This window comes from Oryzias latipes, chromosome 8 (genome assembly GCF_053564925.1).
Source record: "Oryzias latipes strain Hd-rR chromosome 8, Olatipes_Hd-rR_3.1".
Lineage (NCBI taxonomy): Eukaryota > Metazoa > Chordata > Actinopteri > Beloniformes > Adrianichthyidae > Oryzias > Oryzias latipes.
In genome coordinates, this window is record NC_136244.1 from 25127484 (window position 1) to 25144340 (window position 16857).

Here is a 16857-nt window from a genome sequence, read left to right on the forward strand (position 1 = left end):
ATTCATAATCATGAAGAATTTGCAGTCAAGTAAAATAAGAAATAAATTGAAAACATCATTGATTTCATTTTGACTCAATGAAACCTCAGAATTCTGGAAAAACTTTGAATCTGACAAGAAAAAAAGTAATTTGGAGACGGAAATATTTTTTTTTGTCCTTCAAAATAATAGGTTCAATTTGTCAAGATGCTAAATTTCCTTTTATATAAACATTAAAACAGAAAGCAGGAATAATTGTGAATGAATCGTGAATGCGCTCAATCATTGGTTACAAGCTTTTCTTGTTTTGATTTCACATGACTTTAAACAATATTGCGACAACATTTTTTTATTTTTTTAAGATTTGTGTTCAAGATGGATGTTTTTGCTGCTTGGGGTTGGAGTCTGGACGGATTTCGTCTTGTCAATACGGCATGCCAGTGCTGTAAAAGACTAGCTCCTATTAAAATTGTGCTTTTAAACATCTTCTTGTGCTATTTTTCTGACGATGGAGGACCAGTATAAAGAAAGTTAAGCAAAAAAAAGCACTTTTGAGTATTCTTTTTTCAAATTGGAATCAGGAGCAGACGAAAAAATCCAGTTTGAAGAAATTTGTCTTTTCAGAGGTAAAGTTCCAATGAACTCCTGCCGCTCTGCAGAAACTATGTTCTAGAAAATGACACAGGTTTTGGCCTTTTGCCTAAAAACGGCATCATCATGATTAACAGACCAGTGGGAGCGCTTTGAAAATAGATCAAAAGATGATCGGAGTATTTGTTAAGAGTCCTTAGTGATTTTACAGAGAATAATAGGAGATTATGTGGCTGAGCTGGATCTGAATAGATTCCTGATGAGGGGGGGTGGGTTTATATTTTAATTTCTGTCTCTGCAAAGAAGTAAAATAACTGAAATGTGAAAACGTCATTGTTAATTCTGTTTTTCAGTGACTTCTTGGTAAAAAAAAAAAAAGAAAAGAAAAAAAAAGTCAGGTTCAGTCAGATTCAGATTCAGGTTCAAAACCTCTCTCTGAACAATAACGTTCAGCAGACTACAATGGGAGGTGTGGCAGGAAGCATGAGAGGAAGAAAGTAAACACTGAGTTGTGTGACGATGACGTGACAAAACTGAAATCTGAAAATAATCTGAGCAGATTACAGACAAACTGAATCCCAACACATCCACACACAACACTCTGCAGACTCTTGAATGAAAGAATGACAGCTTTTTCTTCTTCTTCTCGATAGGATGAAGCCCTTTGGTGGGACTTTGTGGATCCAGATCAGCGTTGTTTTGTTTCTTCTAGTGTTGATTTTCCTGTGATGAAGTCTCGTAAAGTTTATCTTGAAGTTAAATTGTGATGTCAGGACTTGGTCTTCTCTTGTGGAAATATTTCAAGAAGAAAAGAGAAAAAGTTCTGATGCCATGACAGAGGTGGTTTTAAGTAAAGGGAATGCTGGTGATCTCCCACGGCCTCATATGAGGGGGGGGGGGGGGGGGGGGGGGGGGGCAAAAATAATGTCTCCAGCTTTTTTTAAATGACTGGTTATCTATACTAAAACCACTGATTTCAACGTGAAATTATTGAAACATGTTCCATGTCAAATTCCTGCTCTGTTGATAATATTTGTATTATTGTATGTAAGTAAGAAAATGCAGGATGAACAGTGGGCGAAACCTAATCTGATGCATATAAACACATTTATGTTTGCATAAATTGAGTGAATATGCATCACTACCCAAGTTTCTACAACCGTTCCCAGACTCAGATTTGGTAACACATGACCATGACCATGACATGGGTGTCCCAATCATCTGAAATCTGCTGCTGCCAAAGTTCATCATAATTGTGGCTTGTTCTCAGCCACTATGACACTTAGCACAATGTTTCTTCCATTCTCATGGGGTTGCAAAGGTCCAGTGTGAAGGCTATAGGCTGAACGAGCGTTGAAGAATCCGTGTTTAGCATGTTCTAGAACACGCATCACATGACCAGTGTGGACATAGCATGAGAGGAAAGACTAAAAGAGGGAAAGAGGACTCACCAATCACTAGTATGAAGTGATAACTATTGATATCATATTAAAACATTAAATCTAACAATTGTTTATGTATAAGATCAATTAAAAAACATTATCATTATACAATTTCTATTAATATAATTCATTACATAAAAATAATAATAATTGATAAAATAAGTTAAATAAATTAAATAACTATAATTTTTTGTTTTGTTTATTTGTAGTTATGAAGGATTTTTGCAGGTTACATTGTCCGACATACAATATTTGTTTTTGTTTTATGTTCTTGTTTATGTTCTTCTTAAAAAGTTAATAAAGTAACATACATTTTATTATATATTTTTTTGATTGTATATATACTTAAAAAATGAAAAAAGGTTCCTTTCGTCCAAAGTGCCAAACTGGCCATGACCACCTCTGTGCCATGACTCCGCCTTAATTCAAAATCACCTAATGAATGTGAAATATGGTCTCTGTTGAGTTTGTTTTGCTTTGATCTTCAATTAGAGACATTCTAATTTGTTCTTTTTTGTCTCCTAACACTTTGTTTTATAGAAAATAACTATATTTATTTACTCGAACAGGGACAGTGCACATTGGGAAGATGGCCAACTGTCCCTGCTACAGAAACAAAACCAAAACTCTAAAATTCTTGGCGGTGGACAGGTGTGACGCTCTGCGCTCCAACTGAGCATGCGCAGCCCCATGACGGTTCCCTTTAAACTACCTGTATAGACGCTGCAGACAGAAAGCCTTGAATGGCATCAACAGCAGCTCTAACATGAACTGTATTATTGTCGGATGAAAAGTTCTGGCCTGTTGATTCGAGCAGAACAGCTCAATGAGTTATATCGCTAGAGTAGACATCACGTGATTCCTCATAGGAGGAGAGCACCGCCATCTTGGTGAGGTCAAGTCACTGCTGGATTGCATGCATGTGAACACATTTTTTGAAAATGCCAGTTCATTGTGCGGGTTTCAACTGCCAAAATCGGAGAAATGAGTCCAAGAAGGAGGAGGGCATAACATTTCATAGGTAAGTAGTATAATTTTTTTTCCTTTTAAAGCTGCATTCATTAATCGTACACATGTTGACATGCATGATGCTGCAGGGCTATTATCACCATGTAGGTATGATGTTCGTATAATTTGCTGTCGACATAAATGTTAACTTTATTTTGTTAAACCTATATACAGTATACTAGAACAAGGCTATTATAGTAAAATAGATTTATACGTTTCTGACTCAGTGATTGAACTTTTCTTGCAGGTTTCCAATTGATTCAGACAGAAAAAGTGGGCCTTAGCTATCAAAAGAGCTAAACCAGATAGATTAATGTGGTACCAACAATGCAGTCGGTCTATGTTCAAAACATTTTGTGGAAACACATTTTGATAAGACTGGCCAGACTGTTCACTTGAAACCTGACACCGTAGCATCTGTGTTACACAAATTGATCGCTCACATGACTTATTATTTATATATTGTTATCATTTATTATGATGATTGATGTATTGTTTATATATTGTTATTTATTATTATTATTATTGAGTTATTGTTTTCTAAATAATTTAAATTACATGTCAAAGAGGTCTAAAACTTTAAAAAAAACTTTTTAAAAAAATTATTTATAAAAATTATTTTTGGGGAGCCGGTTTAGCTCATGCTGGTTTGCGGCACCTTCCGTCCGTGGAACCAGTGAAGCCAGGCTTCCCAAGCGGGCGTGTCTCCTCCAGCGAAATCACTCATTGGAACAGCTGACCCAGCATGGCAACAATCGTTCCTCAGTGTTTAAACAAACAACTGATTGTGTCGCTCCGCGGATGTGGGCGCGGCTGACCCTGCGGATGTGGAGAAGCGAAAGCGAAACCTAAACAAGGAGCTAAACTGGGTCTGGTGAATCTGGGTCTGAGGACGACGACGCGGGAGAACCATGTCTGCAGTCAGGTAAACTTTCTGTTTGAGTCTTTCATTGTTTTTTGTCTTTTTTAAAACCATGCTTGGTTTCAATATTTCCACACTTTGAACCTGTTTCTACGGAGCCCGTGTCCTGACATTAAGATATAAAAATATATCTTGTTCCCACAGATTAATATCTTGTTCCCACAGGTTATTATGTCGTTCGCACGAAATACTATTCCGTTCCCACAAGATACTATTCCGTTCCCACAAGATACTATTGCGTTCCCTCAAAATACTATTCCGTTCCCTCGAAATGATTAACTCGTGCGAACGCAATAATTATGTCGTTCGAACGCAATAATTAATCCGTTCGAACGCAATAATTATTCACGTCATAAGTCATTCACGCGGATATGCTCTCTGTACGCCGGCAAAACTAAGCCGCTTTCAGCGGTAACTTCCGTGTCTCTGTGACCCATATTCGTTCAAAAAAGGAACATGAAAAACAAAAATGATCACTTTATTACTGTCTCAATGAATATAAGAAAAATATCAATAGATTTATGATAACTAGGCTGCTTTGTCATACGATAGCTCCTGCTAGGCTACTACTAGCTCCGCCGCAGAGTTCTCTGATCATGTATGCCGGCATTTGGGCAACTGGCTGGTCTGTTGTCAGACAGCTGATATTGTAGTTTAGGGTCGAATAGGAATAATAATATTCAGGACTTGTCTTTTATTAACTTTAGCAGTCAGTATCTTTACATTCGAAGCCTATTAGGCTACATGCTAACTGACTAGCCGATCATTTCCTGTTATTAATTTACGTCATAGATTTACAGCAGATACCTTCACATTTCTGTCTGTGTGTGTCTCATTACATTGCATTGAAGACACGGAGGATGTTTAGAGAACAGATTTATTTATTTTAAAAAGCACAAAAGCATCCATCGTATTCACGTTCATTCACATGATGATCTGGTACGCCCTCAGTCATCTTGCTGCAAAAGCCGCTTCCTGCCGCTACTTCCGTGTCTCTGTGAGCATTCAATAGGGGTAAAAATAAAAGCAAGAATGGTCGATCTCTTATTTTCTCGATGAAAATCTGAAAAATATCATATTAAGCTGGATGCTTCGCCTAAAGCACTTACCTTTAGCTTGTAGCATAACAACAATAGCAGTACGTCCCGTTTCCCAGGGTGCTTTGCTGCCAATCACTGGCCAATCACCGTGTCCCTGTGACCAAGGTCTAACAACAAGACCAATGATATTTTTCTTATATTCATTGAGACAGTAATAAAGTGATCATTTTTGTTTTTCATGTTCCTTTTTTGAACGAATATGGGTCACAGAGACACGGAAGTTACCGCTGAAAGCGGCTTAGTTTTGCCGGCGTACAGAGAGCATATCTGCCTGAATGACTTATGACGTGAATAATTATTGCGTTCGAACGGATTAATTATTGCGTTCGAACGACATAATTATTGCGTTCGCACGAGTTAATCATTTCGAGGGAACGGAATAGTATTTTGAGGGAACGCAATAGTATCTTGTGGGAACGGAATAGTATCTTATGGGAACGGAATAGTATTTCGTGCGAACGACATAATAACCTGTGGGAACAAGATATTAATCTGTGGGAACAAGATATATTTTTATATCTTAATGTCAGGACACGGGCTCCGTATGTTTCCGTTTTTAAATCTTAAAAAATACCAACTGGCTTTAACAAAGTATCTTTCTGCTTCTACAAAGACCTTTAACTTAAAACTATGGAACTACGTTTCTGCCATAAACTGAAAGGGCGTAAAGACAACTAAGCAGGCGTTTTTTGTAAGGTTCACTCCCTCAGTTTCTAAATACGCCCGCTTAGTTGTCTTTACGCCCTTTCAATTTTTGGCATTTATGTAATTCGATAAAACGCTCTGCGCATGTTTCCTGTATTCACTTTTCTGCTTTAATGCGATCTATAACCAATAAATATCTGGATAAAGTGCAGAATTTCAGCTCAGTTATGAAAGAATAATAACTCTGACCACAGAATCGAAGTTTTAGGCGCAAATTTTGATGTTTTGTCTACAAAATTCCCAAATCACTTGATAATTTAGAGCAGTTTGGCGCCATCTGCTGGTAAAATGTTGTAACCGTATTTTATTTTCTTAACACTTTGTAATCCGGAACCTTTTGGGGCCTTTCTGTTACTACTTTACGGTTTGTTTTCATTTATCTTTAAAAATGCTTTTGTGGCAACTTTTTAGTAAAAATTCTTTTTTCACAGGTACATTTTGATTATATTACAAAATGATCCCACACTGAATCAGGAAATGTCAAAAAAACTCAATTCAAAGTTGCAAATTGTCATTTTTTTGTTGCAAATAACACAACATAAATTGAGATCAAACTGGTATTGAGCTTTTATAGCAAAAGATAAAATGTATAAATACAAAATAAAAATGTATAACCCCTAAACAAAGCTAAAACAAAGTCATGTGAGAAAAAACAACAACATGAAACTCCATTCAAGCATAAACAAAGTTCCAAGCAGTCTCACAATTACAATATCTGGCAGATTATAATGCAGATTTTCTATTTTTTAACAAATTCTAGGACTTTAAGTGTGCTTTATAGTTCGAATGTACAGTAGGGCAGTGTTTTTCAACCTTTTTTGAGCCACGGTGTGGGTACCGGATGTTCTCGGGCTGCCGGATGTTGTCTGGGTCTTTAGGGGTCCTTCGACCAATGATGACGTCACCCTACGGTAACCCCAGTTGGACAAACTAGTTAGCAATGATCCTCTCTACAAGTCCAAAGTCAAGCATAATATTGACAATTTTTCTTGACACCTCTGTGGCAGTTTTGGTATAGAGGGATTTTGCCACGACCCACTTGGTAAAAAATCTGTGGCTGTTAGAATGAACCTGCAACATGAGATTCAGTTAGTTTTAATATACGTTGCACCCACGACTTTCAGGTTCTGTTGGGTTTTTTTAATCCAAAAACTGATTATATTAACTTTAAATGAATTTAAACACACAGACACACTACAAAATTTAGTGATACCTTTTGCCCTTTGCAGTGGTAGGAAGGGTACCAATCAGGTCTATCCCAATGACACATCCCATCCTTCCTGAACTTGGATGGGATGAAGAACAGGAGCAACAGTTTTAACTGTCTCGTGGTGCTGACAGCGGGGACACTCATCAAACTTTGAAATAGTTTGAAATAAATTAATTTAAGAGTAATTAATTAATTAAGTCAGAAAATCCTAATTATCATTCTGGGGAACACATAGCTCAAGTAGTCCAAATATATTACCCATTCATTACATCCTCTCGTGCAGTTTTCCAGTGGTCCGATGCTAAAACCTTCTCCAATGTCCGCCGTCTGCCATGATGACCCCCCACTGCCAATGTCATCGTGGCAGCTCCTTAAAATGTCGCAAACCTGCGCTTGAAACACGACCAAGCGCAGCTTGCCCCGATGGTTGTAATACAACTGCTCATCTAATAACCACCAGGAAAAGAGAATGTTAACTTCAATTGGCGTTAACTTAATATCTGATTAATGACTAATTATACTGGTAGTAAACCGTCTTCAAAAACAGTGACATCTGCGTGTATCTAACAAGTCTCACACATCACATTGTTGTTACTTACTTTTAATTGTGTAATTCTTTGACGTCTTTTGAATGGTCGCCTTTCTGCTATCGGGATTCTTAGAAGTGAGGGTGAGGTTATGATAAGTCCCTTGTGCAATGTAGTGGGAAATTTCGATGTAATATTCATCCATGTTTCTCACAAATAACAGAAAGTTATTGTGCTGGCGATCTCACAAAATAAAGGAAAGTTATTGTATTATCGAGCTCACAAACAACAGAAAGTTTGAAATTGACCAATCACTAAGTTAGACGTCATCGTGGCAACTTACAGCCAATCAAATAGTGTGACGTCATCATTGGTCGAAGGACCCCGAAGGACCCCGAGAACATCTGGTACCCACAACGGCACACTTTAACCTTGAAAAAAATCCCGCGGCACACCAGCATCCCAAAAAAAAAAAAAAAGGAAAAGCTCATAGTTTGTATTGATGTACAGCCCCTCTGCAATCTCACATGCATTTTTGTGATAATTATTGCAGAAAAAGCTGGAAGCTGGAGTTGTTTTTTTCTAAAAGATGAAATAAAAGTTAAGTTAAAAGACTCAAAAATTGTTTGATGTGTGTTCGTTGTTTTAAGACGTTAAGAGGAGAGACTCAGTGTGCGCTAAGACAGTCACTTTAACCCAGGGGTTTTAAACTCATTTTCGTTCGGGGGCCACATTCAACCCGTCTGATCTCAAGTGGGCCGGACCAGTAGCGTAAAGGCAAAACAACAGCTTTGTTCTTGTTTTTTTACCCAATTGGAAAACATGCCTCAACCAACATGGTAGCTTTATCATTTCTTATTACACATTCATTCACAGAGGCTAAAGGATCTTAAATGAAATTAATTTCACTTTAAAAAATATTGATTTATTCGATTTTATACAGCCTGAATATTTTAAATCTGACACTGAAGCAATCCTGATAATAAATTCAAGAGGGGCTACAGAAAAAAATGAAACATCTTCCTAAAATTTAAACATCCAAACGATGAAAAAAATCACACTAAATTAAACTTGCAAACATTTGTGAACATAAGTGTTTGGAGTTAACCTCCTTTCTCTCCTGAAACTTCACAAGACCGTCAATATCAGGATTCAAATCAGAAACACATTTGCAGAAACACATTTACTGTCATTCAAGTGTGCAAAACACAATGAAATGTCCATTATTATTATCATTCATTATTCTAAGAATCTTTTCCTGGTTTCTGCCTGAATTTTGTGGCAACACCTGCCTTCTTCCTGACCTTTGATGGAAGCGCCATCAGTGACCAAAATTACTTCACGTGACCAGTTCACTTCAACATCGTCCAGCACAGTAACTAGAGAGCTGACTATGTCATCAGCTGTTGTGGTGTCTATCAACTCCAGAAACTCCACTGTGACATCTCTTCATCACCTCTAATAGATATGCACAGCTGTACATATCTGTGATGTTGGTGCTTTCATCAATAGTGACTGAAAATATGATAAATGCCTGGATTCCTTCATATGGCTGCCCATGTTTCCTCAGAGATGTTGGATCTGATCGTAATTCGTGACAGACTCATGTTTAAGGTCTTCTGCAAGACTTCTGCAGCCTTCAGCATTTTTCAATAAGTTCACCATGAAAAAATAGATTGGATGTTATCTCCAACTTGTTTGCAATAAGGTAGCTAGCTTTCACTGCTCCATCACTGACGTCACGGCTGCAGTAAATCCAGATGGTTATTTATCGGTCCAGCTAATAGTTGCTAAGTCTTTTTTTTCTTAACTGCAAATGGTGAAATTTTTCTTTGTGGAGTGTCTCATAGTGGTGCTGAATGTTATTTTCTTGGAGAACCTGTTGATGACATACCAAGCATGCAGGTTTGCATTCAGCTCTGTGAACAAATAAAACGCTTTCCATTTTCCTGGAAAGCTCAGGACTTCACTTCAACCTTTTTTTTCTTTTTGACAACATTTTGGTCATTAGGTTGTCACTACTGATCATCCTTCAGTGGTGAGGCTCACAGGGAACCACAGGGAACCAAAACTACTGCCTACCCAGACACATGCAGAGTTATGTTGTTTCAACTGTTCAGCTTTTCCTTTGCTCCCCCTAGTGGCGGAATTGCGCATTTCGGTTATTTCTTTAAAAAAATCATAACTCGCCACAGGAATGGACTAGAAACTTGCTTTCTTTTTTAAACATTCTTGTGATTTTTACTCTTCATGTGTGGGCCGGACTAAACCACCTGGCGGGCCGGAGACGTCCCGCGGGCCGTGTGTTTGACACCCCTGCCTTAACCCAATGCACCATGGGAGATGCAGTGCAGAAAATCCACCGACCGCAGAAAGACCAGCGTCTCTGAGCTTCCCTGTTTTGTTCACTTGTTCCACGGTCTGACACCGCATTCTGTGGAAAGCTACACCGCTAAAGATGAGGTTTAGCTGGTATTTTTGTTGGAACTGAGTGACTTATGAGCTAAATCGAAACAAGGAAGTGAAGACTTTAACCACTTCTGATTGGTCAGACTTGTAACACTCTACAGTTCATTTAGAGTCTTAAGATTATTGTCGTGGGTTGACTATGGAACACAAATGAACAAATGAACAACCAATTAAATCAAGATTTGTTCTTTAACCATCATAATTTCATTGAACCCAGTCACACTCCATGAATCGCGCTCCCGATTACATTATAGGTCCGTGCACGCGGTTACGATGATTCCCTATTGTCCGTCTAGCGACTCCCACCTGTGTGCGCGTAAGCGCTCCGACGTAAACAATTCCTCCCAAAGTCAAAAGAAACAGAAAAACTGAAATGATCTCACCCCGTCCTTCGGGTTAACGTCAGGGAGTCTCATTTTTCTCATGGTCACTTTCCAGCCACGTCCTTCCCCAAAAGAAATTAATAATAATCCCAGCGGCAGAAGTTGGAAAGGTCCATGTCAGATCCTCCTCTGTGACTCCCGATGGTCGGTTTCCGGGGTATTCCGTGCGTGCTTGCTGTTGGAAGGGCCCTCTTAGTCTCCCTTTCCGTCTTGTCAGAGTTTGAACTCTCCTTAGGCTTTCAGCCCACCTTGTCTGTCCCTTTTTAACCCGGAAGCCATGCCGGGTGTTAACGCACCCCAGCTGATCGCATCAGCTGTGAGGAGTCACGTCAGCGGCATCCCCGGTACACAAATACCCAAAATACACACATTCACTAAAATAAAAGGAAAACATAGGACCTCTTCACCTCATAGGGTGTAAAATACAGAAAACATGATACATTTATGTGGCTTTGTCACATAGTCCCCCCCTCCAGCCGGAGGCTTCTAAGGACTTAACCCATGATGGGTCTTTAAATTAACCACATGGACGGTATCTTCCTTCTGTGGGTCACCCCAACCAACCCTGTAATTAACAGGCCCTAATCTTTGTAGTACTTTTGCTGGCCCTTCCCATCTAGGCGCAAGCTTTGCTGTGAACTTATCAGTGGCTTTGGAAAGTGGATGTGTTCGGACCCAGACTAGGTTACCCGGGAGAAAGTGCGCATCTTTCCTCCGTTGGTTATAGTACCTAGCTTGTCTAGCCTGATGCAACCCCCCTCTCCGTTTGACCTCCTCTGCCATTTTACGTTGCCGTTCTACCAGGTTGTACGACCCCAACTGTTCAGGTGATGGAGGTTTGTGAATTAACCGCTGCAGTGGGCCAAGTATGTTTCGTCCTAAGGCTAACTCTGCAGGGGTTTTCCCTGTTGTTTCCTGTTGAGCGGTGTTTATGGCAAAGCGGAACTCAGGGATCCATTGGTCCCAGGTGTTGTGTTGCTGGCCGATAAAGGAGGAAATCATGGTCTTTATGGTTCGGTTGAAACGTTCTGTCAGATTTGTTTGAGGATGGTAGCTGGTGGTTAATTTCTGTACGACTCCCCAGTTGTTACAGAGTTCGTTCAACAGATGACTGGTAAATTGAGGACCCCTGTCCGACACCAAGTATTTTGGTACCCCCCAACGAGTAAATATTTCTTCCCGTAGGACTTTTACAACCCGGGGTGTTTTGCCATCTTTGAGGGGAAACATTTCCACCCATTTTGTATAATAGTCAACGACCACTACAAGAACGGTGTTCGATTTCTTGCTCCTTGGGAAAGGTCCCATGATATCAATTCCCAACATCTCTCCCGGCAGAGACACAGAGGTGTTTTGTAATAAACCTGATGGTTTTCGGTTATCTGCTTTGGTTCTTTGACACACCTCACAGTTTTTTGTATGATCCCATACATCTTTACGCACATTAGGCCACCAGGCTACCTCCAAAACCCGCAACAATGTTTTTAGTTGTCCCAGATGACCTCCTAGAGGGTTATGATGACATGTGATCAAGCCTTCAAGAATGATTGGTGGAGATAGTTAAAGGGGCGGGACTAAAACACTTATAGCTGCAGCTAAATCGCGGTACCGTCATTCTTATCAAAATGTCTTTAATAGAATCAAATAAACACAAAGAAAAAAGCCTTTTACAATCTTTCATATTCTTAACTACTCAGTGTTATATCAGGGCCTGTTTGGATGAACACAGAACTGATATCAGGAAGATGGGAAATGTTTTTAGATCAGTTAATGAGGGCAATTTTCCACGGCACACCTGACCATCTCCCACGGCACAATAGTGTGCTGCGGCACACTGGTTGAAAAACACTGCAGTAGGGGTCACTGAATTATATCAGAGTTGATTTTCGTTTGTTAGATTTATGTATTTGTAGCTAAGATGCATCACAAACAGTGAAATAAACAGGTTTTTTTATCACTGTTGACATCACCCTTCCTAATACTACATGTGCTGGATTGACGCAATCTTATGTGACACAGGGTGTCTTTTATTTTGAAAAGAATTCGCCTGTATCAAAAGTTATAAACTATTTCCTTTAGAAAAAAAGAGAAAAAAATGTATTTCCTATTTATTTTTATGCAAAATATATATACACTAACACATAACTCCAAAAAATTTAAAGCTAAAATCTTTTTGAAACTTTTGCAATAAAATTTTAATCAATTGAAATAATAAATAAGATCAGCTAATATGATCGTTAAACGGACTGGGGGTTAAATATTGTAATGATCCAGATGATCCAGCTGTACTGTCACTTAAGCGGGGTAGCAAATGCCGAGCTGCTAATCAGATGGCTTCATTGAAGAGCTGTCCATGCCCCATGCACCGCACAACCCCCGGTGAGTCTCAAGGAGGAATAAACTAGACTACAGGCATTAATTCCCTTAGAGCAATATGCCTGTTTATCCCAACACACTCAAACAGCCCAAACAGCATGGAGGTCACTTCAGTGCACAACCCTCAGACTCAAGGTTTCACCCTAAAGGCCCGTTCACACCGGGACGAATTTCGCCTGGCGAATATTCGTCCCGGTGTGTACGGGCCTTAAAGCTCCTCACTTCCCATGAGCCCTAGGGGCTGAAGGCGGGGCTAACCCCAGGTCGCTACAATATGTTTATGACCAATTTGTGTATCACAGTTTTTCATGTTGGTTTTGGAAGCAAAGCTTTGGGGAGAAGTTAAAAAAATCCACTTTCAGTTATTTATTTGTTTAAAATGAATGTATTTAATATTTAAATCTGATTAATAGAAATATAACAAAAACAATATTGTCATTCTTTTACAAATAACTAGATTTTTTTGTCATATTTCTTTTTTGGTATTAGATTACTGTTTTTCCTCTATCATCTTATCAAAACATCTTTTCTGTGTATCAGTCTTTCCACACTTGGTCACAATAAAACCCATTTAGATAATATTTAGTAGAAATCCCGATAGCTGATAAAGAACTGCTCCTGAACATTTTTATCTAAATCAATTTTTGGATTAAACCATTGGAACATCTGCAGACATTTAATAAAGAAAAATGAAAAAATGTTTTACTGGGAAATGGAAAATATATTTGCATTCTTTTTTTCAATGTTTTGTTTTACAGAAAGAAACTGGAGGACGCCTTGAGGTGCTACGTCACAGACATTCTCACCGACATCCAGACGGTCAGAGATTTCTGTGAGAAGTTCTCCAAATGGATGCTGTGGAGGGAAACTGAGCTGGAAATGATAAGAGACATCAAAGACAGGGCAGACAAAGTCAGCAACTGTGCCACATCAGAGGGAAAAGGTCAAGCCTTTAAGAGATATGTGAAGAATATGTTCACCCAGACGGGCAAACTGTATTCAGAGCTGCAGAAGGAGCTGGAGGAAGTGCTGATGGACACTCTTGGAGGTTTGGAGACACTCCAGTGCTTCCTGGACGCCATAGAGAAGCTGGCGGTCAGCTCTGTGCACGTGTTCATGGAGAACCAGCTGATCCAGCTTCCTGAAAACATCGGCTTTGATTACGTTCAGGTCGTCATCAACACTGCAAAACTCATCTGCCCTCTCCTGCTGGAGTTTAAAAGAGATGCAAGCGTTTTCTTCCTTCCCAAAATGCAAAACGCTGAGGTGCTGGCATATCAGCTGGACAGGTACATCCAGACCACAAAGAAGATGTGTGAGAAGATGGAGAAAAGGTGAAACTACAGCAAATAGGCACAGCTGTGTGCAGAAAATGTCCAGTAAATGTGACTGACAGTGTTTTCCACAGCTGTCTGAATGATGGCTGCCTGACGGAGACAGAAGTTGTGGTGAAGCTGGATGTGGATTTGTCTGAATTTAACATGCAGAGGATGCTGGACCACATCAACCAGCTTAAAGACATACGGTAGGGTTTTGGTTTGTACTCACTTTAATAACAAAATCTTTGATCTGCATTGTATTTTCTGCTTTATTTTCCTTCTAATAATCCAGACTCTTGAGGAACATTTCAGAAAACAAGAGTCCAACACTTTCCTGTTTTGTCCCGTCAGGATGGACCTGGACTTCCGGATGGTGTTCTTGTTCCAGGAAGAATCTGGTTCCAGCTTCATGAAGGAGTTTAGTGAGCGTCAGCCCAGGATGCTGCAGTTTCTTAAGGAGCTGGAGGAAAATGCTGTTCAGCTGGACAGAATGAACAAAGGTGCAAAGATCTCCAGTGTTGCTGGCAGCTCGGTGGGGGCAGTTGGAGGTGTGCTGTCCATCGTTGGTTTTGCGTTGATGCCTTTTACATTAGGAGTGTCCGTAGCACTCGCCGTGGCAGGCATAGGGATGGGCGTCACCAGTGGAGTCAACAGCATCGTCACCACGGCCACTGAGTTGGGGGTCAACCGGACGCACCAGAAGAAAGCCAGTGAAATCTTCCAGAGCTTCATGGAGGATGTGACCAAACTACAGGACTGTTTGGAGGAGGTGAGCAACAGAGAAATCTCCAAACTGGAACATAGTAGCGTAGATTTAGCTGTGGGAGTAAAAAAACTGGCTTTCAAAGCTGGAGGTGTCTGTAAAAACATTGATGGAATTGTTGATTTAGCTTCTGCAGCGAAGCTGTTAAAAAGTGAGGAGCTGGTTTCAAGTGCAAGTAAAGCGGTGGCTCAGGAAGCAAGGGCTCTCCGTAGCATTTCCAGAGTGGCTTCAGACGTCCCTGACATCGGTCAGGCAGCTGTTAAAAGCTCTCTGGGTATGTCCAAGTCGGCCAGAGCCGGCTTAATCGCGGTCAACGCCCTCTTCCTCGGCATGGACCTCTTCTTCATCTGTAAAGACAGCATCAGCCTGGCCAAAGGCAGCGAGACGGAGGTGTCACAATTTATCAGAGCCAGAGCTGCTCTGTGGAGCTCAGAGATGGACTCCTGGAAGAAAATCCACGACTCGCTGTGTGACGGCCAGCAGACATCAGGGAAGAAGGAAGCTCTTCTGGAGACGCCATTTTACCTCAACAATGAGGTTCTGCCTAACTAAGAGGAGGACTAAATAAAAGATCATGTGTCATCAATCAATCAAATAAGTTAAAAAAAAGTCCAGAAAATGGAACATTTGATAAATAAATTTAATTGGTTTTAAATTGGTTCACATTGTATTTTTTTGATTCTTGATTAGATGAGGAAAAAGTAAGATAAGAATATTTTCTTTGGTTGTAGATCTGGGATCACTGCACTGCAAATGGTGAAAAAGATCTTCTGTAAAAGTTTCATTTTAATCTTCATTCTAATATCAACCTAAACCTTTAAAAAAATAGTTTTTATCTATCTTGGAAAATGTAATTTAGATTGAGCTATAGTAGGTTTATTTAACTATAACATAAAAAGGTCAAGTGGATCACAGCAGACAACATACACTTGATGACAGCAAATAATGATCAACCATCATTCCAGTCCAATGTGTGGAAACACTTTCAATTTAGTAAAGTCATGTGACCATACAGTGTGCTAGAATGTTCTAATTATGTTCACTTTGTTTTATTTGGATGTGGAAAAAAAAGAGTGGGCTGAACTTAAGGAAACTAAAATGTGAATGGATTTGCCAATAATTCTTGTTTACTTGTTTGTTTGTACACATATTTAATTGATTATCTTGCAAGGAATGTGGAAACCTTCCCCTGGTCTGTTCAGTTCCAGGGATTTATCTCTGAGTCACAATGGTTTAAGTTTTGGGTAAAGATGTCCTGGGTCCATTGTAGGTCAGTGAATCGGATCAAATAAACCAATATCATCTATGAATCAGATTGTCAAGTAATGGTATGAATCATTGCACCCCTAAATTTGACTGATTCATCCCAGTTTCCTGTTGTTTTAACCTTTACTTTTCATTGAATTTCCAATCATTAAGCTGATTCTGTTTGGTTTGTTCTCAATAAAACAGTGTGTTGATGACTGATAACAATTGTGTTATGCCAAATTATTGTATGCTGAGATTGCCTTTTTGCACCCTCCTTTTGCCGTCTAGGCTGAGCTGTAAATGAATGAATGTAAATTATAACTGAATTAAAGATTGAGCATGTTTTCAAAAGTCAATGCTGTGGTTTTGTGGTGTTTGGATCGTTGTCTTGCTGCATTAACTGCATTGCTCTTTAAATTAAGGTCTGCAGAAGATGGTGTCCTGATTTTTATTCTCTTAGCACCAGTCCACAAAGTCCACCATGACTGACCTGTACTCCAGTTTGTTCCCCTCCAACAGCAGAGCTCTGAGTCATCAGAGTTCTTGTAGGTAATATCTGCAGGTCACTTGGGGAGAGCTCAGAGTAGAGCTGCTGCTCGCCCACATCCAGAGGACCCACATAAGGTGGCTCGGGGATCTGGTTCTGATGCCTCCTGGACGCCTGCTTGGGGAGATATTCCGGGCATGTCCCACTGGGCAGAGGCCCCGAGGAAGACCCAGGACACGCTGGAGAGACTATGTCTCTCGGCTGGCCTGGGAACGCATCAGGGTCCCTCCAGAGGAGCTGGAGGAAGTGGGCGGGAGAGGGAAGTCTG

General features: G+C 39.9%; 1 protein-coding gene and 1 long non-coding RNA gene across 4 annotated transcripts; one reads left to right on the forward strand and one right to left on the reverse strand.

Annotated features, from left to right (window-relative positions):
* Nucleotides 1–1534: 1534 nt before the first annotated feature.
* Nucleotides 1535–16398, forward strand: LOC111946270 (uncharacterized). 3 transcript variants are annotated; one of them, XM_078951890.1, is made up of 5 exons: nt 1535–3945; nt 13471–14046; nt 14121–14237; nt 14383–14531; nt 14637–16398. In XM_078951890.1, exons 1-5 carry the CDS (start codon nt 3932–3934, stop codon nt 15344–15346), a joined length of 1566 nt encoding a protein of 521 aa, XP_078808016.1. In that variant the 5' UTR covers nt 1535–3931; the 3' UTR covers nt 15347–16398. The 3 variants fall into 3 exon arrangements, with proteins under 3 accessions (XP_078808016.1, XP_078808017.1, XP_011476087.2); XM_078951891.1 differs by having other exon boundaries at nt 14652–16398; XM_011477785.4 differs by having other exon boundaries at nt 1537–3945; nt 14383–16398.
* LOC144994331 (uncharacterized) lies at nt 4806–5104 on the reverse strand. The gene is made up of 2 exons (XR_013657836.1): nt 5052–5104; nt 4806–4937 (listed from the first exon to the last, which is right to left on the reverse strand). It is a non-coding gene; the product is annotated as an uncharacterized LOC144994331 (long non-coding RNA).
* Nucleotides 16399–16857: the final 459 nt, after the last annotated feature.

Excerpts from the sequence above, each read along its gene's own strand:
- LOC111946270 (XM_011477785.4), top strand. Across the intron at positions 14,047-14,120 it reads TGTGAGAAGATGGAGAAAAG|CTGTCTGAATGATGGCTGCC; the intron begins GTGAAACTACAG and ends TGTTTTCCACAG. Across the intron at positions 14,238-14,382 it reads AACCAGCTTAAAGACATACG|GATGGACCTGGACTTCCGGA; the intron begins GTAGGGTTTTGG and ends TTGTCCCGTCAG.